The sequence below is a fragment of the Schistocerca gregaria genome, chromosome 8, assembly GCF_023897955.1.
Source record: "Schistocerca gregaria isolate iqSchGreg1 chromosome 8, iqSchGreg1.2, whole genome shotgun sequence".
NCBI classification, from domain to species: Eukaryota; Metazoa; Arthropoda; class Insecta; order Orthoptera; family Acrididae; genus Schistocerca; species Schistocerca gregaria.
Genome location: NC_064927.1, coordinates 199,600,320 through 199,626,875, shown reverse-complemented (window position 1 = coordinate 199,626,875; position 26,556 = coordinate 199,600,320). Strand labels below are relative to the sequence as shown.

The following is a 26,556-nucleotide window of genomic DNA, read 5'->3' as shown; positions in this document are numbered from 1 at the left end:
AAGATCAAACAGTGGAAAATCCCGGATGGAATGTAAGAATGGCAGTGTGGTTTCAGTTGCCAGAGACTGCAGTCGTGTGTGAGAATTTCTTTTGTGTGTGTGTGTGTGTGTGTGTGTGTGTGTGTGTTGGGAGGTGGGAGGGGTGCACACGCATGTTTGTGTGTCTATTGTTGACGAAGGCCAATGGCCGAAAGCTTTAACTGTGACAGTCGTTTTATTGTGCCTCTCTGAGACTCAGCATCTCAGCAATATTGGAAGGAAAAGAAATTACTTATATCAAATTTTAATGGCAGTCAGTGATTCACGCATTAGAAACGAAATCCAACTTAGGATTGCATAAGGATGGGGAAGGAATTTCTACCAGACTTTTGAAAGGAGAATCCTGACATCTGCCTACAAATAATGTGGGAAAACCTAAACCTGGATGGTTGGGCAGAATTCCTTAGTTATAAAATGACAGGTACACGTTAGTCTCTGTATGGCCAATCAACAGCCATAGAATAAACAGTGGCCAATTCATATGGATGCACACCAATTTTTAAAGAAGCTACTAGCCACAAGATCTTACTTATTTCTTAATACACCATACCAAATTTTCAATGATAATGTTGAAGTTGTTGTCATGCATGACAGGCATGTCCTAACTTTACTGGATGGATATTGTATGCATCATTTCTCACATAGGAAGGAGAATCTTTACTATCTTATTTTTCACAAAGCAGAAGGGAAATGTTTTAACTTGTGGAGGGATCGGAGCTCACTACAGCTTACAATATTACCATTTCATATGTATTAAATTTAGTGATGTGCAAATTCCAGTTTAGAAGAGCATACAATCAGAATCTATGCAAGATGACTGAAAAGGAAAAAAAATAGTTTTATAGTATCAATGGCCTATTATTTCATAGGAAATTGATCCACATCACATCAGATGCCTAGAACCTTAGGGAATTAAGCCATTTCACAGCTATAAACAAGAACAAATTATTAGCATAACTGTGTACATTCCCATTCTATCAATACAAGTCCATTTATTGAGGAGACATTTCCTGATAGCCATAATACTTACAGAAATCATTTTATTGAGTCTTGACCACAATTATACATTTTTCTCTATGACTCTTTGTTGAAGAATTAAGACATAGTCCCTCTAACATATGGTGCCTACGTAGAGATCTACTAAAATTCTATCTAGATAAATTCAGATTGGAATATTTGTCATAAGAATAGGTTAGTCACCAGTGAGTGTGGCATACTTATTGCTGTAAAGAATTTTACAATTTTTATTGATGTGATCACGGATCCCACCTATCATTTAATCTGGGTGAAGTTAAGCATCAAAGGCGGGTTAAAATTGATACTCAGATGCTTTTCCAGACCTCCTGTGTCTGGCACTGTAGTGGCAGAGTGCTTCAGAGAGAACTTGCAGATTTTTGAAGATAAGTTTCCTGATTGTGCTATTGATATAGAGGTAACGTCAACCTGTTAGGTATAGATTGGGACAGTCATGCTATCAAAGCTGGTGCCAGAGACATGCATGATTCTTAATGCCTTGTCCAAAAATTACTTCAAGCAGGTAGTTAGAGAATCAATTTTTGAAGGTAATGCCTTACGTCCCCTAGCAACAAGCAGGTCTGAATGTCCTCAAATCAGTTAATGCATAGGAGAGTGTCAGTGTCCATAAGGCTCTGATATCATCTATGACTACAGCTGTTACAAGCAATGTTAAGAAAGATAGAACAATGATTTTAACCATTATTGTTACATTCCTTCCTGGATTTTCGATTGAGAACAATAATTTTCTTTAACAAGAGTGACAGGATACAAACTGCAGGGTGTCTGAGTACACAGTGTCAAATATTCAGTGCTGAGGATAAGGAAGTGCAGCACAAATACAAAAAATTCAAAAGTATCATTTAATACACCTTATAAAAGGGTAAACCAAGTTCATGTCATTTTCCTGGACTTCAGGAATGTACTGGGCACTGTCTTGCACTGGCATTTAAGTGAAAAAATAAAAGCTTACCGAATATTGCACCAAATTTGTGAAACTACCTGGAAAATTAAAACTTTCTGCCGGACCAAGACTCGAACTCGGGACATTTGCCTTTTGCGGGCAAGTGCTCTACCATCTGAGCTACCCAAGCACGATTCATGCCCCGTCATCACATCTTTACTTCTGCCAGTACCTTGTCTCCTACTTTCCAAACTTCACAGAAGCTCTCCTGCTAACCTTGCAGAACTAGCACTCCTGCAAGGTTCGCAGGAGAGCTTCTGTGAAATTTGGAAAGTAGGAGACATGGTACTGGCGGAAGTAAAGCTGTGATGACGGGGCATGAGTCCTGCTTGGGTAGCTCAGATGGTAGAGCACTTGCCCGCAAAAGGCAAATGTCCGGAGTTCGAGTCTTGGTCCGGCACACAGTTTTACTCTGCCAGGAAGGTTCTTATCAACGCACACTCTGCTGCAGCACTATATTTGTGACTGGCTTCCAGACTTCCTTTTAGAGAGAATTTAACATGTCACTCTTAACGGAAAAAATCGACAGATCTAAAAGCAATTACCGGAATTCCCCAAGGATGTGTGATGGGATCATTACTGTTTACAACATATGTAAATGATCTAGTAGAATGGGTCATAAGCTCTTTTAGACTGTTTGCAGATGATACTGTTGTTTATAAGAAGGTACCAATGCCAGAAGGCAGTAATGATTTGCAGAAGGACCTACACAGGATTGATGAACAGTCCATGGACTGACAGTTGATGCTAAATAAATATAAAATGTTGTGCATTCACAGGAAAAGAAATACACTACTATATAACTACTTTATTGATGACAACGTGCTGGAAACAGGAACAGTCACAAAATATTTAGGAGTATTTATCCAAAGTGACTTAAAACTGCAAAGACCCTACAAAACTAATAGCAAGAAAAGCAGGTCCCAGAAAGATTCATAGGAAGAATCTTAAGGGAATTCAATGCAACACCTAAAGAAGTGGCTTACGAGGTGCTTGTTCATCCACTTCTTGAGTACTGTTCATCAGTCTGAGATCCTTACTAGGTAGAACTGTAGGAAGAGAGAGAGATAATATCCAAGAAAGAGACAAAAGTTTCACCAGTGGATTGTTTAGTCCTGGGGTGTCGAACCTTTTATCTTACCTGGGGCACACTGCAAGAAGACTAGTATTTTTGGGCTGCACATAGTGAACTTAACACTAATGATAACCACTGCTGAGAGAGAGAGAGAGAGAGAGAGAGAGAGAGAGAGAGAGAGAGAGAGAGAGAGAGAGAGAGAATCATGTGGTGAGAGTTTCAAATTGAAAATATTCAATCTGTTGTAACTTTATATAAATAGAATTTTATGGATTTTTTTTTACCATTCGTGTGAATGCTCACTTCTTGGGGCACACTGAAACTTGCTCTGGGCTGCATATTGCCCACAGGTCATGAGTTGAATGCCTCTGGTGTAGTCCATGAGAGAGAACTATGGAGATACTCAACAAACTCCAGTTGTGACACTACCAAGAGAGGCGCTGGGCTCCATGGAGAGGTTTGCTATTGAAATTTTAAGAGAATACTTTCTGAGAAGATTTGGACAACCTATTACTTCCTCCCACATACATCTCGTAAGATGATGACAATAAAAAAATTCAAGAAATAGAACTACTGCAGAGGCCTACCAATCATCATTCTTCCCATGCAATGTTAACAAATGGAACAGGGAAAGGGGGGGGGGGGGGGGAGAGATCAGTTAGTGGTACCAGAAATACCCTGTCACACACCATTCGGTGGCTTGCAGAATATTGATGTAGATGGAGGTAAACACCAATGTGCAGGATTTTTGGCTACAAGCTAGATGGCTTCACTATCTTCTCCACAGGGAAGAAAGGATGTGGTGTCTGCATCTCTACTCCAATAAGACTTACTGCAACCCACCCATGAACGGTGGGTGGTCTAGCGTCAGACATTGTCCACTTTCTGCTCAGGCATCTACAGGCAATCTACAACCTCAACAGGTAAGCTATAACCTCAACAGTCCAGAGCAGCAAGGAAGCAACAACGAATACAATACATCAACAGGAACTTGGGACGCCAACAGTGCAGCCACTGCTCTCACTATCTGTCAACATTCCCAGCCAGTGTGGGACTATCCCTCATCACACTGTACACCTCTGCCATGGCAGTACTTTGGCCAGTGCACAGCCTCTGATATGCCACTCATCATTACGCTGACTGCTCCATGGACCCTCAGTCAGTGGACGCTCCTGATCAGGGTACACCTCCACCAACCTGAGAAGTCATCTCTCGATGGATCCTGACTCGCAGACCTAAGCTTCATTCTATGTCTCAATGTACTACAGTTTTACCTTGCACCTTCCACACAGTGACTTGATAGGATTAGCTCATCCTGTAAATCACATCAGAGCTGTACCATTACCTGTAGTATTATTTCTTCTTGTAATTGCATCAAGAACGAATGAGTTGTTATTTCCAATCTACTGGGCTGCCATTATATCTGTGTGCACTTTCACAACTCAATCATACAGATACTTCACAATGCAACACAGAGAATGAATTCAGAAAACCATGTCTCTTTTGTTTATCATTTCACTCCCAGACATGCTGTGCTTACAAAAAATGTTACATTGAAGCTGAAAGAGTGAGCTATTTGCCTGCTCTTGTGCTTCTATTATTGCAGATACATATCCTACAAATTAAATTGAAGTTTGAGAATCAGCAAAGACAACATAACAGTATATATTTAAAAATGCACAGTACTTACGTCGTGAGCAGGCCTCCCTTGTGCAGCCCTGTCTGCTGCTGCTGAAGCGGCAACTGCTGGTGCTGTGGCGCGAGAGCTGCAGGGTTCAGGGCAAGGGGAGAGCTAGGCACTGCCACGTCACTCAGAGGCGAATGGGGCGGTGAAGCATAGATTGGGCTCTGGGGCTCCGACTGCAGTGGTGACAGCAGCCGGCTCAGTGGGCGGGTTCTCGTACCCCTCGAACACTGTTGTAGTTGTTGCGTGAATGACAGTACAGCCTGCAAGGATGACCATGCACCATTGTAAGTGATTACATTCATGTTCGCACTATGTTGCTCTTTAAAATATATTAAGACAGTTGATAATAACAACAGCATTTAATATGAAGGCTAAATCTTTCTGTCACATATGGTAACAATATTTATTTTGAGATGGGCTTTAAAGTTTTTGAGGCAATCCTTGGGTGGAAACTAAAATAATTGTATATAAATTATGCAACACACAAAGAAGCATAGTAGATAAAATAGAAGTTGTTGGTCAGCACTGTCATAATTATGTAATTTACATAAATGCATGCGTATATTAAACAATGGAGACTCCGTGTAGAAATATCAACATGTAGGAAATGACAGATTGCTACTTCCTGCAAAGAAGATGCGTCAAGTGCCTTAATAGTGCCTGTCTGTAATTTGGTTCAGTAGCAATCTGCCTTTTCCAACAATTAAGTTAAGATCCTAGAACATCTAATTTTTTATCATTAGTGTGGCTTTCCATAAGATCATCATCAATAAATGTTAAATTAGTTTTTTGTAAACTATAGGTTCTCACTCATTTAGGAAAGCCAGCTGCCGCTAGTTGACAACCTATGGGCGCCAATCAACAAAGACTGAGACTAATATTTTCCTGTTGCCTCCATGATAGTTTCCTGTCAGTACTGTGAACATTTCAAAAGAGATGATTTTTATGCATAAATGTCCATAGGTGCTGCAGCACTCTTATCAGTACATTGGTAGTAAAGTGCTAATTTGTAGACACATTTTGCACTTCACATACCAAACAATGGAGGTGACACAAGATGAACAGTATGGTGCAGTGAAATTGTGTGTTCATTTAAACTTTGCAGCCACTGATACTTACAGAAAGCTGCAGCAAGCATCTGTGGAGATGCACTATGTTGTGCAACATTGTTCAAGTGGTTCAAGGACTTCAAAGAAGGCTGAGTTGTCTGTGTTAATTAATGTGGGCCTGGTGCTTTGGCTTTTGCTTTGACTGAAGTCCTTATCAACACAGTTGCTGTGACTGTCTGTGAGGATCAGCGAATAACATTATGTAACATCACGATCGGTCGGAGTGCCCCCAGCGTTGGGCCATTTGTCGCAAATGTAATAAAAAAGGACACATTGCTAAAGTTTGCCACTCAGCCTTGAAAGAATCAGTTACAGAGGACACGAACGTTGACATTCAGGAAGTTTCATCACGCCAGGCTCTCGACGCATCGGCCCACAAACTCTTTATTGGGGTATCGGTTCGATTGCGCTGATTACAACTGCAAGTCGATACGGGCACGGCAGTTTCTTTGTTGAATACACAAACTTATTCCAACCTTGGGTCGCCCCCGTTGGCGTCAGTTTACCGGCGTCTCCACGGTTATGGTAAACAGTTCTTCCCCTACTGGGTCAATTCACTACCGACGTGACTTACAAATCAGTCACTCGGCCTATTACTTCTATTGTTGTCAGTGATGCGAGCTCTGCTAACCTTTTTGGCTTGGATGCCTTTCAAGCTTTCGGGTTTTCTATCACTGACACCATACAGTTGGTCTCCGAAGACGTTCCCTATCAATCATTAGAATCTTTGATCTCTGACTTTTCGGATATCTTTGAGGAGGGCCTGGGGCATGTTTCAGACTTTGAAGATCACTTAACGTTGAAGGTGTCGGCTCGCCCGCGTTTTCTACGCGCGAGGCATATCCCCTTGGCTCTCCGCCCTCAGGTAAAAGAAGAGCTAGACCGGCTGACAGCCCTAGGGGCTGTTCTTTCCATTTCTTCTAGTGAGTGGGCTTCACCCCTCGTTATTGTCAGGAAACCCTCGGGAAAATTACGTCTTTGTGGTGATTTCAAGGCCACCATTAATTCCCAATTGGTGGTGGACACCTATCCACCAGCCTCGGGCTGATGAATTGTTCTCCGCCGTAGCGGGAGGCCAATATTTTTCGAAAATTGATCTTTCGGAGGCTTATCATCAGATGCCTCTTGAGGACTCCAAACGGCTGGCGGTTGTCAACACCCCATTTGGCCTTTACCAATACCAGCGGTTAGCCTTCGGAATATCCAGTGCCCCGGCGATATTCCAGCGTTATCTTGAGCATGTCACATCAACAATCCGTCATTGTATGAATTACCTGGACAACATAATTTTCATGGGCCGCAGCACGAAGGAACACTTGCACAACCTTCGCACCCTCTTTCTCAAATTCAGGTCCGTGGGCTTGCGTTGCAACCTGCGTAAGTCAAACTTCTTCCAACCGTCCATTGAGTATGTGGGCTACACAATCTCTCGGCACGGTGTCCAGCCCCTAGGAAGTTTGGTCCAAGGTATCGTCGACCTTCTGCGGCCCGCTTCTCTGAAGGAGTTACAAGCTTTTTTAGGCAAGATTGCCTATTACCACTGGTTCATTCCCAGGGCTTCCACCATTGCCCGCCCCCTGTACTGCCTTCTGATCAAGGGTGTTCCTTTTGAAAGGCCTCCTCAGGTCAGCGCTGTGTTTGGCTACTTTTGACCCCCATAAGCCATTGGTCCTGGCCACAGATGCTTCGCAGTATGTGTTGGGGGCACTTCTGGCCCATCGCAATGCAGATGATTCCGAGCAGCCACTGGCGTTTGCGTCTAAATCTCTTAGTCCTGCACAGGCTCATTGCTTCCAGGTGGAAAAAGAGGCTTTGGCCATTGTTTACGCTGTTACCAGGTTTCACCCTTTTTTGTATGGCACAAAGTTTCAGTTAATCACTGACCATAAGCCGTTAATATCGTTATTTGGCCCCGCCTCTCAGATTCCGAATAGGGCAGCCCACGGACTACAGCGCTGGGCCTGGTTCCTCTCTAAGTACCATCATGACATTCATTTTTGCCCTACCGGACAGCATGCCAACGCCGACGCTCTTTCCCGTCTTCCGGTGGGCCCGGATCCTAAGTTCGATCGAGCGGAGATTATGTGTTTTCATTTGGATGTGGCGTCCTGCCAAGCAGTTGATGGCTTCCCGATCACTAGTTCTAGAGTCGCCAGGGAAACGGCAGCTGACCCCGTTCTCCGGCAAGTAGCTCACCTCATTCAGCAGGGGTGGTCATCGTGACCTCCAGGCCGGGCCTCGGACCCTCTTCGTAATTATTTTGTTCTACGAGACTGCCTCTCCATCTTGGAAGGAGTTCTCCTTCTGGCTACTGATGATACAATTCCTCGTGTGGTTGTTCCTGCAAGTTTGTGAAGGGAAGTCCTCACGTTATTACATGAGGGGCACTGGGGTGTTTCCCGTACTAAAACCTTCGCTCGCAGACATGTGTACTGGCTCGGTATTGACAGAGGAATTGAGCACTTGGTGGCCGCCTGTTCCCAGTGTGCGAGCCAACAGGCATCTCCAAGGTCAGCGTTCTCTTCATGGCCGCCTGCAACCCAGGCATGGGAACATGTTCACATAAATTTTGCGGGCCCATTTCTCAATGGCTTTTGGCCCATTGTCATGGATGCTTATTCCCGATTTCCATATGTGGTTCGCTTCTGCTCAACCACTTCAGAGGTTGTAATCCAGGCACTAGCAAAAATCTTTTCTGTGGAAGGTCTGCCAGTCACCCTGGTCTCGGACAATAGACCTCAGTTTGGGTCACAGACCTTCCAGGATTTTTGTGGGCGCTTCGGTATTCAGCACGCTTGCTCTCTCCCCCCTTTCATCCACAATCGAATGGGGAAGCTGAGCGCATGGTGCGCACATTTAAGACACAGATGAAAAAGTATGTGCATGAAGGAGCAGTATGTGTGGAGGAGGCGTTGAGATTTTTCCTGATGGCATACCGGACCACACCAATGGGAGAACGCAGCCCCGCAGAGCTCCTTCACGGGCGCCAACCTCGGACTCTGCTGCACCTCTTTCGGCCCGGTCCTCGTCAGTCTTCGCAAAACAGAGTACCCGGCTTTCCACCAGTTATGTCGGTCTGGGCACGTGGGTTTGGTTGCAATCCACGTTGAATACCGGCGGTGGTCCTGCGCCAACATGGCCGCCGGCTCTATACCTTGCAGATGGGGGACCGAAGGTACGTCGTCACCAAAATCAGCTACGTCCACGTTTGGGCGCCCACCCTCCGACCCCTCGAGCACTGGCTTCCCCATTGCCGACACCAGTGGTGGTTTCTCAGGGGATGCTACCACCCCTCCCCCCTGTGATTCGGCCGCACTGCGATGGCTCTCAGCCTTGGCAGCCTCCAGTAGCTCCAACACTGGCATCGCCATTGTTAGCGATGCCCCAGCGAGATCCGGCCCCCCTTGCAGGCCCAGTTTCTCAGCAGGCTGGTTCACCTGTGGTTGTCCCTTCCCTATCGTCCCCGCCTCTGGGTCTTGCCCCTCCCGGGGTGGACCAGGATCCAGAGTTCGACGGCCTGTCTCCCATTCTGTCCCGAGTTCCGGTAGTGGGACGACGGGGGCGTCGACGTGTGAGTCACTTCCAGCTGTATTCGAAGGTTCCGGCTCGAGGGTTGGCAGATCCCCTCGACTCCAGCCTTCCGATGGACGTGGAGGTCATCACTCCTGCAAGACGCTCCACCTTCCGATGCAGCGGATCACAGTGGCTTCACCCCCCGAAGGAGCAGGAGTGCAGTAGCCACCAGAAAGATCGCGGGAGGCACACATCGGCACGGCGCATCACGGACGGAAGTTGCCGCAAATAGAGTCCCGTCCACCAGAGGGCACGCGAAAATTTGGCCGCGACCTCTGCCAGCGGAATAACAACAACAACAAAAACTCAGGCAGCACGGGCCGTGCCCAGTCAGTTCACATACGGCATGCCTATGAGACAGTTCCCGGTCTACTCTGAAGTGTGACATAAAATGTGAACCGTGTTACTACAGATGCACTGAGGCACATGGAAACCATTGGCAGCTCCTACTGTAACTGTGGCTGCAGCTGCATGGTACAGTGCGTATTAGACTGCAGTCTCTGAAATACTGTATTGCGTATTAGACTGCAGTCTCTGAAATACTGTATTATTGAATAAATGGTCTCTAGCATGGAAACCATGCACTTCCGAACATAAGATCATTGAACCTTTTTTATTCCATATCCTTTCATCTATCAGTCCCTAGAGTTTGTACACAATGAAAAAAAACACCATGTATAAATTATGCAGCACACAAACAAATATAGTAGCTAAAATAGAAGTTGTTGATCAGTACTCTCATAATTATGTAAGCACATTCCAAGGAAATTATCAGATCTTTCTCAGATGGGGTGGTGACTCATCACAGCAATGCATAGTCTCACACCACAAATCAAATCATGCAGTTTCTGGCTCAATTCAACATTAAGTGAGTCTGCATACACCTCATGGCCCTGATCTTGCAGCCTGTGATTTCTTTTTATTCTCATTGCTAAAGACAAAGCTTCAGGCCATTTGATTTGAGAATTCCTGACATGATCAAGAAAAGTGAGAAGATTTTCACGTACCAGACAAAAAATGGGCTGCACAATGTGTCTGAGGACTGGCAGAGCTGCTACAAAAAGTGCATTCAAGTAGGAGGTGAGTACTTTGAAAAATATCATGTAAACTTTGTATAGGAGTAATAAACATCTTTGAAAAAAATCAGTCTCAGTCTTTGTTGATCAGCTCTCATACATATAATTTTACACAGAGCTGACAGCTGATTTTAGACTCCCATGAATGGCTAGATTAACGGATAACTAATATTTTATCTACATTGTTGCCATTCATGTTGTTATTAATGTTACACAAATGACTTTATTTGTGGAATTTTTATTTCTTTGTGTGCTTCCCTGTAACTATTTTCACGTTCTGTTATACACCAGCACAGAATTCTATTAATGTTAACAACATATGGTGTGTATGAGGAACAAGGTAAGGTCAGAACACTGGATTGTTTTTTATAAGTACTATATTGCAAATTGATTCAGAAGAAGGGTAGTGCTGAAAGGACACATGATAGAGCATCAAGGAATAGTTCATGTGGTAATGGAGAGAAATGAGAGGGTGGAAATCACAGAGGGAAACCTAGGCTTGAATAAAGTAAGTAGGTTCATATGGATAGAGGCTGCAGTAACTATCTACAGTAGTTGCACAGGATAGATTAGTGTGGAGAACAGCAGTGAACCAATCTTAAGAAAAAAAGTTTGCAGTACTTTGTAGAGGTGACAGTTGTTATACAGTGGCTAAGCCAATGAATGATGAAATCATTGCTAATTGGATGCATAAGAGACTGCTCCTTGATATCCTCTCTATACTCTTATAAATTTTGAAATTTTTTCTTCATATTTCTAAGTTCCAGTACTTTACATTAGACTATCAATTTGCTTCTCTCGCTTTGTTTTCATACCAGAGCTATAGGTACCTATCCCACTGTTTGCAAGATAACACACAGGACACAAAGGGGGGCAAGCAACAATCATGAGAGCATCTCCAAATTCACCTACGTACACACTCTTCACAGCTATAAGACTCATGCCAAACTTTTGGTGGTGCAATGATGTGAGAAGTATCTAAAATTTAAATTGAATCTGTGTGCTGCCTCCCTGCACTTGTCTCAGGATCTTTGGCTGACTTGTGTAATTGCTAGTCTTACTTTGCTGGCACAAGTCACTAGCTCTTCCATTTCTTGTAGGTGGAATGCCAACAAAAGAATTAAATAACCATTGAACAAAGAAGGCCCCAAATATAACAACGGGAGAAGGTGTATCAGAATAGTTGTCAAAGCCCCACAGATAAAAATTAAAATTTCATGTCCTAATATCTCGGAATATAATAGGCTGTCAACCACCCAAAACCAAGTCACATTCTGCCTAGTGTGTCTATGAACAGCAATACTGGGAAGACAGGTGTTCACAAGACTACTCTCATGATTGCTGATGTAGACAATCCAAAGTATATTTCCTCAATCATTCTCACCAAGGTAAATTTCTGCACCTTACCAAGAACTGAACCTGTGCCTCTCATGTGGCAGTTGGCCACCCTGCTCTCACAACTGCCACAGAAGTAGACTTGATGACATAATCATACACTAAACTGAATCACAATGGCAACAATGATCTGTGACTATTGACCTAGCACTGAAGTATTATGTACTGTAAAAAATATGTACACATATTAGGAAAGCATGCCTCATTTGCTTGTAACTATTATATCTTTTTCATTTTCTCTTTCTAAGAAAATCAGCCCTCCAAACTAGTATGCAAGCAGACCTTCCATGCCATGTCCACACTTTGGCCCAATCCACCATCTGCCCTAATGAATCAGTTGCAAAGAAGTACACATCATTACCCAACACTTCCCTCGACTGGAGCAACTTAACCACATCCTTCACAAGGACTTTACTAGAAATGAGGAACGTCCTTCCCATAACACTTCACATCTCTCCCAAAGTTGTATTCTGCTGTCCACCAAAGCTATGGAATAGCCTGGTCCATCCTTAATGCCTGTGGAGCCATCCAAAACCCTTTTCCTGTGGAAGACCTAGTTTTTACACCTGTCTTGTTCAACCCTTCCCCCTGCCCACCAGGAAATCCTCTTCCAGTCGCAACTCAGGCACGACCTAAACTATCAGAGGAATGACTGTCTGTGAAAGCATGTTATACACCAATTGTGCTGAAACTTTTACACAGCTTTTTACACAGGCATGACCACCAACCAGCTGTCCCTCAAATGAATGTCCAATACCAAACTGTGGGATAAAACACAGACAAGCACAACAAGAATGAATTCATTGGTTACACCACCAACTAGACCATCTGGATCCTCCATATCCAATACCAGTATCTCTGAAATATGGTTGTTGGACAAAAATGTGTAAACACAGTGGAAAATGCATGTTTCAACATGAATGCAGATGCTAACCAAGCCTGCTGGTTGTGCAGTTGTATTTGACCACAAACGGCACCTGTTCAGTGTCCTCAATATGTTACAACTGTCAGTTATGGTCAGAAGAATGTTATGTGTAGTTGTTAGTGCATTATGCTGGAGTTAAGTGATTTCAAATGTGAGCAAGTTGTTGGTGCTTGTACAGTGGCTGCTTCTATAACAATGGTAGTTGAAGTGTTTGGTGTTTCAACAGGCATCACATTGAAAATTTATACCACATACCGAACTAAAACTAAACTCTGTCCAAAGAAGCCATGGACAGCTCTGTGGTACTGACCAACTGACATGTTATCCTCAGCCTATTGACCACTGGATGCGGATGAGGAGGGGCATGTGGTTATCACACCGCTCTCCCAGCCGTTGTCAGTTTTCATGAGCAGAGTCACTACTTCTCAATCAAGCAGCTCCTCAATTTGTCTCACAAGGGCTGAGTGCACTCCGCTTGCCAACAGTGCTCGGCAGACCAGACTGTCACCCATTCAAGTGCTAGCCAAGCCCAACAGCACTTAACTTTGGTGATCTGGCATGGACTGATGTTACCACTGTAGCAAGGGTGTTAGCTGTACTACATAGAGGAAAAGCAGAAAAACATCATCTGGGAAGTCACAACGTGGACAAAAGTGTGCATTGGGTGATCGTTACAGATAGTCACTGGAGAGGATTGTGACAAAAAATAAGAGAACAAGAGCTTGAAAAGGCATTGCATAATTAAATGTCACATTCATGAAGCCTGTCAGCACTAAAACAACATGGAGGAAGTTTCATAAACAGGGAACTGCAGGATGAGCTGAAACTCCAAAATAACTCATGTGAGACACAAATGCCTGTAAAAGGAAAATGTGCAACCAAAGCCATAAAAACTGGGGTATAGAGCAATGGAAGAATGTCATTTGGTCGGACTATTCTTGTTTCACACTGTTTCCAGCTTCTGACTGAGTTTGCATCCCAAGAGCGAAACATGGAAGGGGCTTGGTGAAGATATGGGTAGCAGTATCATAGTATTCTATGATCCCATTGATACTATGCAAAATACATTACTGGATTATGCAACCATTTTGGTTGATCAAGTCCATCCTATGGTACAATGTTCATTCTGAAACACTGATGCTGTATTCCAAGACAGTAGGGCCCCATTTCAGACAGCTCACATTGTTTTCTTGTGTGAATGAGGAGGAATTGTTGCACCTCCCCTGGCAACCAGACTCACCAGATCTCAATGTTATTCAGCCTTTGTGGTTTATACTTCGGAGAGAAAGGTGCACGACTGCCATCCACCTCCATCGTCCTTAAGTGAACCAGCCACTGTCTTGCAGGAAGAAGGGTATAAGATTCCTTTAAAAACCATACAGCACATGAATTTATCCATTTTGAGATGACTGAACACCGTATTAAATGCCAAAACATTCCCTACATTCTATTAAGCATGGTCATGTTTTGTGCATCTTTGGTGCTTCAATATTTTTCTCCATTCCATGTGTGTAAAAGGGCATTTTCTTTACGATATATCTTTTGGTTACTCAATCCTCCTCGTGTGAATTCTGCTAATGCTTGTCCCACTTCCATTTCTATTCCTGTCACATCACATCATTAATCTACACTTATACTTACCCCTCTCTCTCTTTTCCTGTGCTCTAGGCATCACCATCCCCACAACTCTTCCACTCCAATCCTACATATCACTGTGTGCCACACACAACTCCTTGTGCGTGCACCAGACTCAGCTCACCACTGCCACATTCCTAAAACATTCCCTTGCTGCCTCTCGCTCCCAGCCATTAGCCACTCTTCTCGCCACCCCTTCCACCTCCTCCCCATGTCCTTAACCCTAAGGTCCCACTCCACCTTAGAACCATTCACACAAGTTAGGCTGCAGTACCCAAATAATGTTGTTAGCTTGGGTATTGGAGCCACACTTTTTTTTTCATACTTGTGCCTGTTGAGTGTTTAACACTTCATCTACATGAGGGTTATATTTACCCTTACACTATTTGTATTCTACCCAGTACTTCCCCACACTGCATTAAAATCAACTGGAGGTACAGTGGTTCATCACAGTTCGTGGTTGTAATCCGCCATCCAAAACAAAATGTATTCAAAGACAGTGCTATAATCTAAAGGGTGCAGAAGGGAAATACAAGCTTTTGATCTGTACTGAGATTAGAACTATCCTGCACATATTGCTGGCACAATAATATAATTTAAATTGTAATGGCTTATTATCCAGGAAACTAGTTCACTGTACTAGTGGCTATACAATTACCTGATGTTGAGGATGCTGCATTGGTGTAGACGGGGCTCCTAGAGCTGTACTAGCAGTGCTCGTACCACCAGCAGTGCCGGGCTCCTGGGATCTCTGCGAGCTCTTTGTGGAGCCAGTGAAGTTGCTGCTGGACTTGCTGTTGCTGGAGTTGTTACCAAGTGACACAAAGGAGCGCCGCTTTCCAGAGTCTGGAGACTCGACAGGTGAGCAACTTCGGCAAGGCCCTGGCCCTGGAGGGCACAGCACCGCGGAGGAAGGTTTCGTCTCTGCTGTTGAACCTGAAGTCAGCGAGGTTGCACTGCTGCTGCCACCTGCCACATTAACAAAAATAGTAACCTCATTGTCTACTTAAGTAGTTTCTTGAAGATGGAACCTACACTGAAAAATCATCATACTCTGATAGAAACTACTTGTTAATTCACATTTGCCACATGCCACTACTGTGCTGCATGGCTGTGGGTGATATGCGTGCTGTTATGTAAAGCTGTGTGTCTCCCGGATCTATGTTGGCATCACCAGAGGTAAGGTGTGAGAGGAACATACTTCCGTTGTTGACACTGTTCGTAAGGGTCAACATGACAACAGGAGACTGATGAATCTCATGTACCAACCCACCCATAACTTTGGAATGTGCAATTATTTAAGAAAATGAAGGTCAGTGGCAGTGACTGCTAAACTGTTCATCATGGTCACTATCTGAGTCACAAACTTAAGTCATCCCCTTTCTTCCCCATCTTGACAACAGTCTCACAATGTGTTGTGTATTACATAAAATCCAAATCATATACTCAAAATTAGTATATTTTATTTCTCATAAAAATATGTATCACCATGCAGCTGTGTTTACTTGTTCCATAAACATTTTGTGGTCTGAATTCATTTTGTGTGTAAAATCAAGACCTAATGACAGTTCACCATTTCCAAATGATTAAGACTCATGCAATATGGTAAAAACTTACATAAAATGGATGTTTTCTACAATTATGATAATAATTGTTTTAATGATGTGGAATGACATTTGTTATGTATTTCTGAACATTCTTCCTCTTATCTCATGTATCAAGATATGAAAGGCCTGTTTCATAGACATTTTTCTCTTATTTTTCCTTGATAGTAATGACACAACTATTCTACTTTCACATGTCAAGGTGACCATTTGTACAAACACTTTGCAAACTGATATGAGAGGTCTTCCATTTTCCATTTACCTCTCAAACTATTATCACACATTGAATACAAATTGACACAATCTTCGTTTAAGTGAAATTCCTTGTTCAGCCTCCTTTGCTGTTGTGTTTCATTCCTGAACCCAGGGACTATGCCTTTTATTTCGTATTTACTCCACTAAAGATAACAAAAGTCATGGGATAACTCCTGACGTCATGTCAAACCACCACCTGCACAGCATACTGCAGCAGCTCGACGTGGCATGGACTCAACTGGAAATCTCCTGCGGAAATATCAAGCAATGCTGCCTCCACAGCTGCCCATGATTGTGAAAGTAGTGTTGGTGCAGGACTTTGTTCAAGAACTGACCTCTTGATTATGTCCCATAAATGTTTGTTTGGATTCATGTTGGGCAATCTGGTTGGCCAAGTCACTTGCACAAATTGCCCACAATGGGAAGACGAATGGAATATTCCAAAATTTGAAACACGAACATCTGCTAGCATGAGTTTCTTAGAAGTAGATACCTTAGGGGTTGCGAAGCAACTCAAATCGCTTGATACGGGCAAGTCTTCAGGTCCAGATTGTATACCGATTAGGTTCCTTTCAGATTACGCTGATACTATAGCTCCCTACTTAGCACTCATATACAACCGCTCGCTCACCGATAGATCTGTACCTACAGACTGGAAAATTGCACAGGTCGCACCAGTGTTCAAGAAGGGTAGTAGGAGTAATCCATTTAACTACAGACCTATATCATTGACGTCGGTTTGCAGTAGGGTTTTGGAGCATATACTGTATTCAAACATTATGAATCACCTCGAAGGGAACGATCTATTGACACGTAATCAGCATGGCTTCAGAAAACATCGCTCTTGTGCAACGCAGATAGCTCTTTATTCGCACGAAGTAATGGCCGCTATCGACAGGGGATCTCAAGTTGATTCCGTATTTCTAGATTTCCGGAAAGCTTTTGACACCGTTCCTCACAAGCGACTTCTAATCAAGCTGCGGAGCTATGGGGTATCGTCTCAGTTGTGCGACTGGATTCGTGATTTCCTGTCAGGAAGGTCGCAGTTCGTAGTAATAGACGGCAAATCATAGAGTAAAACTGAAGTGATATCAGGTGTTCCCCAGGGAAGCATCCTGGGACCTCTACTGTTCCTGATCTGTATACATGACCTGGGTGACAATCTGAGCAGTTCTCTTAGACTGTTCGCAGATGATGCTGTAATTTACCGTCTAGTAAGGTCATCCGAAGACCAGTATCAGCTGCAAAGCGATTTAAAAGAGATTGCTGTATGGTGTGTCAGGTGGCAGTTGACGCTAAATAACGAAAAGTGTGAGATGATCCACATGAGTTCCAAAAGAAATCCGTTGGAATTCGATTACTCGATAAATAGTACAATTCTCAAGGCTGTCAATTCAACTAAGTACCTGGGTGTTAAAATTACGAACAACTTCAGTTGGAAGGACCACATAGATAATACTGTCGGGAAGGCGAGCCAAAGGTTGCGTTTCATTGGCAGGACACTTAGAAGATGCAACAAGTCCACTAAAGAGACAGCTTACACTACACTCGTTTGTCCTCTGTTAGAATATTGCTGCGCGGTGTGGGATCCTTACCAGGTGGGATTGACGGAGGACATCGAGAGGGTGCAAAGAAGGGCAGCTCGTTTTGTATTATCGCGTTATAGGGGAGAGAGTGTGGCAGATATGATACACGAGTTGGGATGGAAGTCATTACAGCATAGACGTTTTTCGTCGCGGCGAGACCTTTTTACGAAATTTCAGTCACCAACTTTCTCTTTCGAATGCGAAAATATTTTGTTGAGCCCAACCTACATAGGTAGGAATGATCATCAAAATAAAATAAGAGAAATCAGAGCTCGAACAGAAAGGTTTAGGTGTTCGTTTTTCCCGCTCGCTGTTCGGGAGTGGAATAGTAGATAGTATGATTGTGGTTCGATGAACCCTCTGCCAAGCACTTAAATGTGAATTGCAGAGTAGTCATGTAGATGTAGATGTTATCCAAACCAACTGCGAAGACTTGTGGCCATAAAAAGTCCATCATTAAACGGCTGCAAATTGTCTCCAAGTAGCTGAATATAACCAGTTTGCTAATATAATGATCTGTTAAGTTGGACCAGATGACCTAGTCCAATTCACGTAAACACAGCACACCATTATGGAGCCACCACCAGTTTGCACTGTGCCTTCCTGACAACTTGGGTCGATGGCTTCGTGAGGTCTACGCCACACTATAACCCTGTCATCAGCTCTTACCATCTGAAATTGTGACTTGTGTGACCAGATCATGGTTTTACAGCCCTCTCAGGTCCAACTGATGTAGTCATGAACATAGGAGAGGTGCTGCAGATGATGATGTGTTGCTAGCAAAGGCACTCGCATTGGTTGTCTGCTGCCATAACCTGTTAACACCAAATTTTGCTGCACTAGCTTAACAGACACATTCGTCTTACATCCCACATTGATTTTTGCTATTACATCACACAGTGTTGCTTGTCTGTTAGCATCAATAACTCCACACAAATGTCACAGCTCTCGGTCATTAAGTGCAGGTTGGCAGCCACTGCATTGTCCATGATTAGAGGTAATGCACGAAATGTGGTATTCCCAACACATTCTTGACACTGGATCTCAGAATATTTAATTCCCTACCAATATCCAAACTGGAATATCCTATGCATCTAGCTCCAACTAACATTCCACATTCAAAGTTTGTTAATTTCCATTGTGCAGCCATAATCATATCCAAAACCTTTTCACATGAATCACCTGAGTACAAATGACAGTTCTGCCAATGCACTGCCCTCTTAAACCGTGTGTATGTGATACTACTGCCATCTGTATATGTGCATATTGCTATCCCATGACTTCTGTCACCTCAGGGTACAACACTGGTGTAGAACGTGTGTATTTTGTACACCACATTACCTGCCTGTACAAGTAAACGAACATTTATTGGCATGTGAACCTGTGAGTTCTAATGAGAGGAAAACAGTTACAATGAGTGAAGGGTCTAATAACAAATAATTTGAATCAGAATATTATGTTCTCAATGCTTACTCTCCTCAGCTAATATGATTATTTTTCCATTTCACTTAGCTACTGTTAAAAGATGATTATTCTAGACCAACATAATAATAAAATTTCTCATAATTCTTTGGCATGTAAGGAAACTGTCCATGAGAGACAAAAGATTAAAATAATGAACAAAATAACTCTTACTTGACTGAGGAAAACTATGTAATCTATTTGTATACAAATTTGGAAAAGAAGTGCAATCAATCACAGAGTAATTATTTAATTTTTCATTCAATTTTTTACTGTTTAAATATTCCAGAATGTGATAACAACAGTAAATGAAATCAAATATTGAGTAAGCAGAGAGATGTGAGATTCAATATGACAATGTATGAAGAAGATACAAGAATAATAATACGAAATTACAGTAAGGTATCTATTCATTTCATGGCTGGAATACAAATGGGATACTGTATGTGGTGTTTATGCATTTTATCACGGCCTTCTTAAAGTGCATAAAATGGTAATTTCTGGATAGGCACTTCAGATCAGTGTCCTAAGACTAGCAAGCTAGCATCAAATGTTACGCAGTTATATTCACTAGCAAAACTAAATATTATTGTTGAATACACACATTTTTTGCACATAGTTAACCTTGATGCTTTTTCTGATAATGTTATGAGATTGTGGAACTACAAACAGAGAGTAAGGGAGATGAACACAGGAGTGAATAGACAGAAAGGAGGAAGAGGAGTAGAGGCACTGGGGAGATCACACATTTTTTTCCAAAAAGGCCTTTTACCTCCACTAGTACTTCTGGCTTGTGATGTCCTGTGCGAAAGAGAAAACTCCTCAAGGAGTCTCACGACACCCTCATGACCGCTCTTGGCAGCGACGCGTAGAGCGTTGCGGCCACAGCGATCAGAGTGATTAGGATCTGCACCATGCTCTAGGAGTGCACGGACACATCCTTCATGTCCCTCCTGAGCAGCTATACCTGGAATTTTGTGGATAGGTATGATACAGGTTTAGTTTAAAAATATAGGAAGGCAATGAAATTAGTTGATAAACAGATAAAACACCTTTGATAATACAGAAAATATAATTGCACAGAAAATTAAAGTGATCTGTTTACAAATAATTTAATTTGTTTCAGGGTAAATTTTTTCTAATCACACTAAGGATTGGTATCTTCATACATATGAAATTCACTGATTTTAGGAATGTTTGTTTCCACTTTTTTTGCAAATCAAATTTAAGATAAAAAATTGTATTCCCTGAAATTTACAGAAATATTGTTCAATGAAAATCCCAATATTTCTTGTTCTTCATTTTTCTAACTTTCACTGAAAAATGACATCACCTATGAGCCTGCACAGCTGTCCCAAAATAGGCATCTGAGCCCATACTTTGACAAGTCATACATCCTCTGGTAGTGATTTCTTTTTATTAAGAAAGCCTGGTGGTCTCCCATTCCATTTCCGAGATAAGAAGCCACTAATCAACTGCCCCCCAAGTCCCAGCAGAAAGCTCAGTCGATGGTTGCCTTAATGTTCTCTTATTAAAACACTGAGGCATCAGTAATTGTCATGTCAATTAGGAAATAATCCCAGCATATGGGAGTATGCTGGCTGACTGCACACAGCATTCTCATAGGTGATCAAAGTTATCAGCAGCTATCATGATCTCACTGTATGTGACAATAGGTGGAAAGCTAAGTATCCTTTTAGTTTGTGTTCATTTTCCTAAATACTGTTGAAGTGTCTTTGGGACTGTCCTATGTTGTGACTATGGCCACAGGTTTTTCATCCTTTCACTACATGACAACAATCCCATCTCTGTACTGAAACTGATAACCCTTTGGATAAGAGTGAAGACAGTTTTTTTTTCTTTTAAAGATATATTGCATATTTAGTATCAATGAATACATTTTCTGCAAGTTCTGAAACCTTATGCTGGATATCAGATGAGATCAGAAATGGTAATGTTTACCAAGAACACAGAAAAATCATTATGCCATTGGGAAGTATACTTCCCATGGAGTGGGAAATGTTTAACACCAAAGTTTATAAATATGACTAGTTTATTCCATTGCTTACAGAAGAGTGCTTAATCATAATTACATCAGCTTACCTAGTGCAGTGGCCCCTTGATTACACGTGTGGTCAGGTCTTGCCCCATGTTCCAGAAGCAGCTGCACAATGGCCGCATGTCCCTGCCATGAAGCCGAGTGCAGTGCTGTACGGTTCTCATTGTCTGTGGCATCAACGTCAGCACCTCCAACAGTCAGCAGGAGTGCCACCATTTCTGCATGTCCCTGCCATGCACTTACGTGCAACGGAGTACGACCCTGTTTGAAATGGAAAGCCAACCATCAATAATTGTTTACTTACAAAAACTCATGAAATAATGTTCGTTTAAAATATGCATTTACCTCAGAATCTCTTGTTTCAACATCTGCATTCCCCTCCTCTAATAACAGCCTTGCCATGGCCAATCTGTTCTCAAGAGCAAGAACATAGAGAGTACTTCGCCCATCTGCATCTAATACGTTAACATCAGCACCGTGGGCTAGAAGGCTGATCACAACATCACTGTGACCTTCCACTGCTGCTAACCTAGGAGAAAATTGTAATGTTACAGTGTATATGGTGTAACTATACTATCTGCAGGCATTTTATTTGTCTCTGGCACGAATAATAAGTCATAAAAGAAATAGTTTATCTGACAGTCTTTGTGCTCGGACAACAGGATAGCACAGCATCATCCACAATGCCAGTGTTTAATGAAGTGTGTCAGTCATCACACTGCATTTCAAGAATTTTTTGTGTTAAAACAAATGATGAAAAATATTTTGTATCATCACATTTTCTGTTCAATAGGACCTATCACATACAGCTTCCGTTGAATACGCAGGTCAATTTAAACCTTGTTATAGACTCTACAACTATACCTACTCTCTGCAAAACACTGCACAGAGCATGGCACAGGACATGTCCCACTCTGCCAATTATTAGGGTTTTCTCCCATTCCCTTCATATACGGATCGCACAAGGAATGATTGCTTACATCTACATCTACACGACTACTCTGCAATTCACATTTAAGTGCTTGGCAGAGGGTTCATCGAACCACAATCATACCATCTCTCTACTATTCCACTCCCGAACAGCGAGCGGGAAAAACGAACACCTAAACCTTTCTGTTCGAGCTCTGATTTCTCTTATTTTATTTTGATGATCATTCCTACCTATGTAGGTTGGGCTCAACAAAATATTTTCGCATTCGGAAGAGAAAGTTGGTGACTGAAATTTCGTAAAAAGGTCTCGCCGCGACGAAAAACGTCTATGCTGTAATGACTTCCATCCCAACTCGCTTACCATATCTGCCACACTCTCTCCCCTATAACGCGATAATACAAAACGAGCTGCCCTTTTTGCACCCTTTCGATGTCCTCCGTCAATCCCACCTGGTAAGGATCCCACACCGCGCAGCAATATTCTAACAGAGGACGAACGAGTGTAGTGTAAGCTGTCTCTTTAGTGGACTTGTTGCATCTGCTAAGTGTCCTGCCAATGAAACGCAACCTTTGGCTCGCCTTCCCGACAATATTATCTATGTGGTCCTTCCAACTGAAGTTGTTCGTAATTTTAACACCCAGGTACTTAGTTGAATTGACAGCCTTGAGAATTGTACTATTTATCGAGTAATCGAATTCCAACGGATTTCTTTTGGAACTCATGTGGATCATCTCACACTTTTCGTTATTTAGCGTCAACTGCCACCTGACACACCATACAGCAATCTTTTCTAAATCGCTTTGCAGCTGATACTGGTCTTCGGATGACCTTACTAGACGGTAAATTACAGCATCATCTGCGAACAGTCTAAGAGAACTGCTCAGATTGTCACCCAGGTCATTTATATAGATCAGGAACAGTAGAGGTCCCAGGACGCTTCCCTGGGGAACACCTGATGTCACTTCAGTTTTACTCGATGATTTGCCGTCTATTACTACGAACTGCGACCTTCCTGACAGGAAATCACGAATCCAGTCGCACAACTGAGGCGATACCCCATAGCTCCGCAGCTTGATTAGAAGTCGCTTGTGAGGAACGGTGTCAAAAGCTTTCCGGAAATCTAGAAATACGGAATCAACTTGAGATCCCCTGTCTATAGCGGCCATTACTTCGTGCGAATAAAGAGCTAGCTGCGTTGCACAAGAGCGATGTTTTCTGAAGCCATGCTGATTACGTGTCAATAGATCGTTCCCTTCGAGGTGGTTCATAATGTTTGAATACAGTATATGCTCCAAGACCCTACTGCAAACCAACGTCAATGATATAGGTCTGTAGTTAAATGGATTACTCCTACTACCCTTCTTGAACACTGGTGCGACCTGCGCAATTTTCCAATCTGTAGGTACAGATCTATCGGTGAGCGAGCGGTTGTATATGAGTGCTAAGTAGGGAGCTATAGTATCAGCGTAATCTGAAAGGAACCTAATCGGTATACAATCTGGACCTGAAGACTTGCCCGTATTAAGCGATTTGAGTTGCTTCGCAACCCCTAAGGTATCTACTTCTAAGAAACTCATGCTAGCAGATGTTCGTGTTTCAAATTCTGGAATATTCCATTCGTCTTCCTTGGTGAAGGAATTTCGGAAAACTGCGTTCAATAACTCCGCTTTAGCGGCACAGTCGTCGATAACAGTACCATCGGCACTGCGCAGCGAAGGTATTGACTGCGTCTTGCCGCTTGTGTATTTTACATACGACCAGAATTTCTTCGGATTTTCTACCAAATTTCGAGACAATGTTTCGTTGTGGAACCTATTAAAGGCATCTCGCATCGAAGTACGTGCCAAATTTCGCGCGTCTGTAAATTTTAGCCCATCTTCGGGATGTCGCGTTCTTCTGAACTTCACATGCTTTTTCCGTTGCTTCTGCAACAGCGTTCGGACCTTTTTTGTGTACCACGGGGGATCCGTTCCATCTCTTACCAATTTATGAGGTATGAATCTCTCAATTGCTGCTGCTACTATATCTTTGAATTTGAGCCACATCTCGTCTACATTCGCATAGTCAGTTCGGAAGGAATGGAAATTGTCTTTTAGGAAGGCTTCTAGTGGCACTTTATCCGCTTTTTTAAATAAAATTATTTTGCGTTTGTTTCTGATGGGTTTGGAAGAAATGGTATTGAGCCTAGCTACAATGACCTTGTGATCACTAATCCCTGTATCAGTCATGATGCTCTCTATCAGCTCTGGATTGTTTGTGGCCAAGAGGTCAAGTGTGTTTTCGCAACCATTTACAATTCGCGTGGGTTCGTGGACTAACTGCTCGAAATAATTTTTGGAGAATGCATTTAGGACAATCTCGGACGACGTTTTCTGCCTACCACCGGTTTTGAACAAGTATTTTTGCCAACATACCGAGGGTAGGTTGAAGTCCCCACCAACTATAACCGTATGAGTGGGGTATTTATTTGTTACGAGACTCAAACTTTCTCTGAACTGTTCCGCAACTGTATCATCGGAGTCTGGGGGTCGGTAGAAGGAGCCAATTATTAACTTAATTCGGCTGTTAAGTATAACCTCCACCCACACCAATTCGCACGGAGTATCTACTTCGACTTCACTACAAGATAAACCACTACTGACAGACACAAACACTCCACCACCAATTCTGTCTAATCTATCTTTCCTGAACACCGTCTGAGAGTTCGTAAAAATTTCTGCAGAACTTATTTCAGGCTTTAGCCAGCTTTCTGTACCTATAACGATATCAGCTTCTATGCTTTCTATTAGCGCTTGAAGCTCAGGGACTTTTCCAGCGCAACTACAACAATTTACAACTATAATTCCGACTGTTCCTTGATCCAAGCACGTCCTGTAATTGCCAAGCACCCTTTGACATTGCAGCCCATCCCGCACTTTCCCGAGGCCTTCTAACCTACAAAAACCGCCCAGTCCACGCCACACAGCCTCCGCTACCCGTGTAGCCGCCAGCTGAGTGTAATGAACTCCTGACCTATTCAGCGGAACCCGAAACCCCACCACCCTATGGCGCAAGTCAAGGAATCTGCAGCCAATACGGTCGCAAAACCGTCTGAGCCTCTGATTCAGACCCTCCACCCGGCTCTGCACCAAAGGTCCGCAGTCGGTTCTGTCAACGATGCTGCAGATGGTGAGCTCTGTCTTCATCTCGTAAGCAAGACCGGCAGCCTTCACCAAATCAGATAGCCGCTGGAATCCAGAGAGAATTTCCTCAGATCCAAAGCGACACACGTCATTAGTGCCGACATGTGCCACCACCTGCAGCTGGCTGCACCCTGTGCTCTTCATGGCATCCGGAAGGACCCTTTCCACATCAGGAATGACTCCTCCCGGAATGCACACGGAGTGCACACTGGATTTCTTCCCCTCCTTAGCCGCCGTATCCCTAAGGGGCCCCATTACGCGCCTAACATTGGAGCTCCCAACTACCAGTAATCCCACCCTCTGCGATTGCCTGGACCTTGAAGGCTGAGAATGATCCTCTGAAACAGGGCAGGCAGCTGCATCTGGCTCAGCCAGAGACAGTGCCTGAAACCTGTTTGTCAGATGCGCCGGGGAGGCTTTCTGATCAGCCTCCGGGGACGCCTTTCGCTGCCTGCCACGCCTTGGAACGACCTCCCAATCAACCACAGGCGAGGGCTCAGCCCCACTGCGGGCAGCAACTGGGGCAACCACAGCGGCAGACCGATCTGGGGACAGACGGGACGAGGTTGACATCCCCTCTCTCCATCCTGCAATTAGTCTAATCTTGACTTTGTGATCCCTATTGAAGTAATGTGTAGATCAATCATTTAAAGTCAGTTCTAGAAACTTTCTAAGCAGGTTCTCATTACATAGCCTGTGTTTATCTTCAATTGTCTGTCAGCTCAGTTTTTTCAGCATCTCTGTGACACTCTACCATGGATCAAACAAACATGTGACTACTTGTGCTGTGTCCATTGAAAATCCTTACTAGTCCTACTTCGTATGGGTCCCACACACTTTAACAATAATCTAGGATGGGCTACACGAGTCTTATTTGAAGTCTCCGTTGTAGACTGATAGCATTTCTCTAGTATTCCACCTATGAATCACAGCTATGGTTAAGACTATGCAATCATTCCACTTCATATTCCTACAACTTGTTACAT

General features: G+C 43.2%; 1 protein-coding gene across 8 annotated transcripts in view; it reads right to left on the bottom strand.

Annotated features, from left to right (window-relative positions):
- Nucleotides 1–26,556, bottom strand: part of LOC126283943 (ankyrin repeat domain-containing protein 50-like) — a 471,892-nt gene that overhangs the window by 48,892 nt on the left and 396,444 nt on the right. For all 8 annotated transcript variants that reach the window (XM_049982337.1, XM_049982338.1, XM_049982340.1 and 5 more), the window contains exons 16-20: nucleotides 21,803–21,986; nucleotides 21,502–21,718; nucleotides 20,171–20,365; nucleotides 15,151–15,461; nucleotides 4,783–5,039 (exon numbers count right to left, since the gene is read on the bottom strand). In XM_049982337.1, the coding sequence (XP_049838294.1) occupies nucleotides 4,783–5,039; nucleotides 15,151–15,461; nucleotides 20,171–20,365; nucleotides 21,502–21,718; nucleotides 21,803–21,986 (1,164 nt within the window). The remainder of the gene's footprint in view (nucleotides 1–4,782; nucleotides 5,040–15,150; nucleotides 15,462–20,170; nucleotides 20,366–21,501; nucleotides 21,719–21,802; nucleotides 21,987–26,556) is intronic.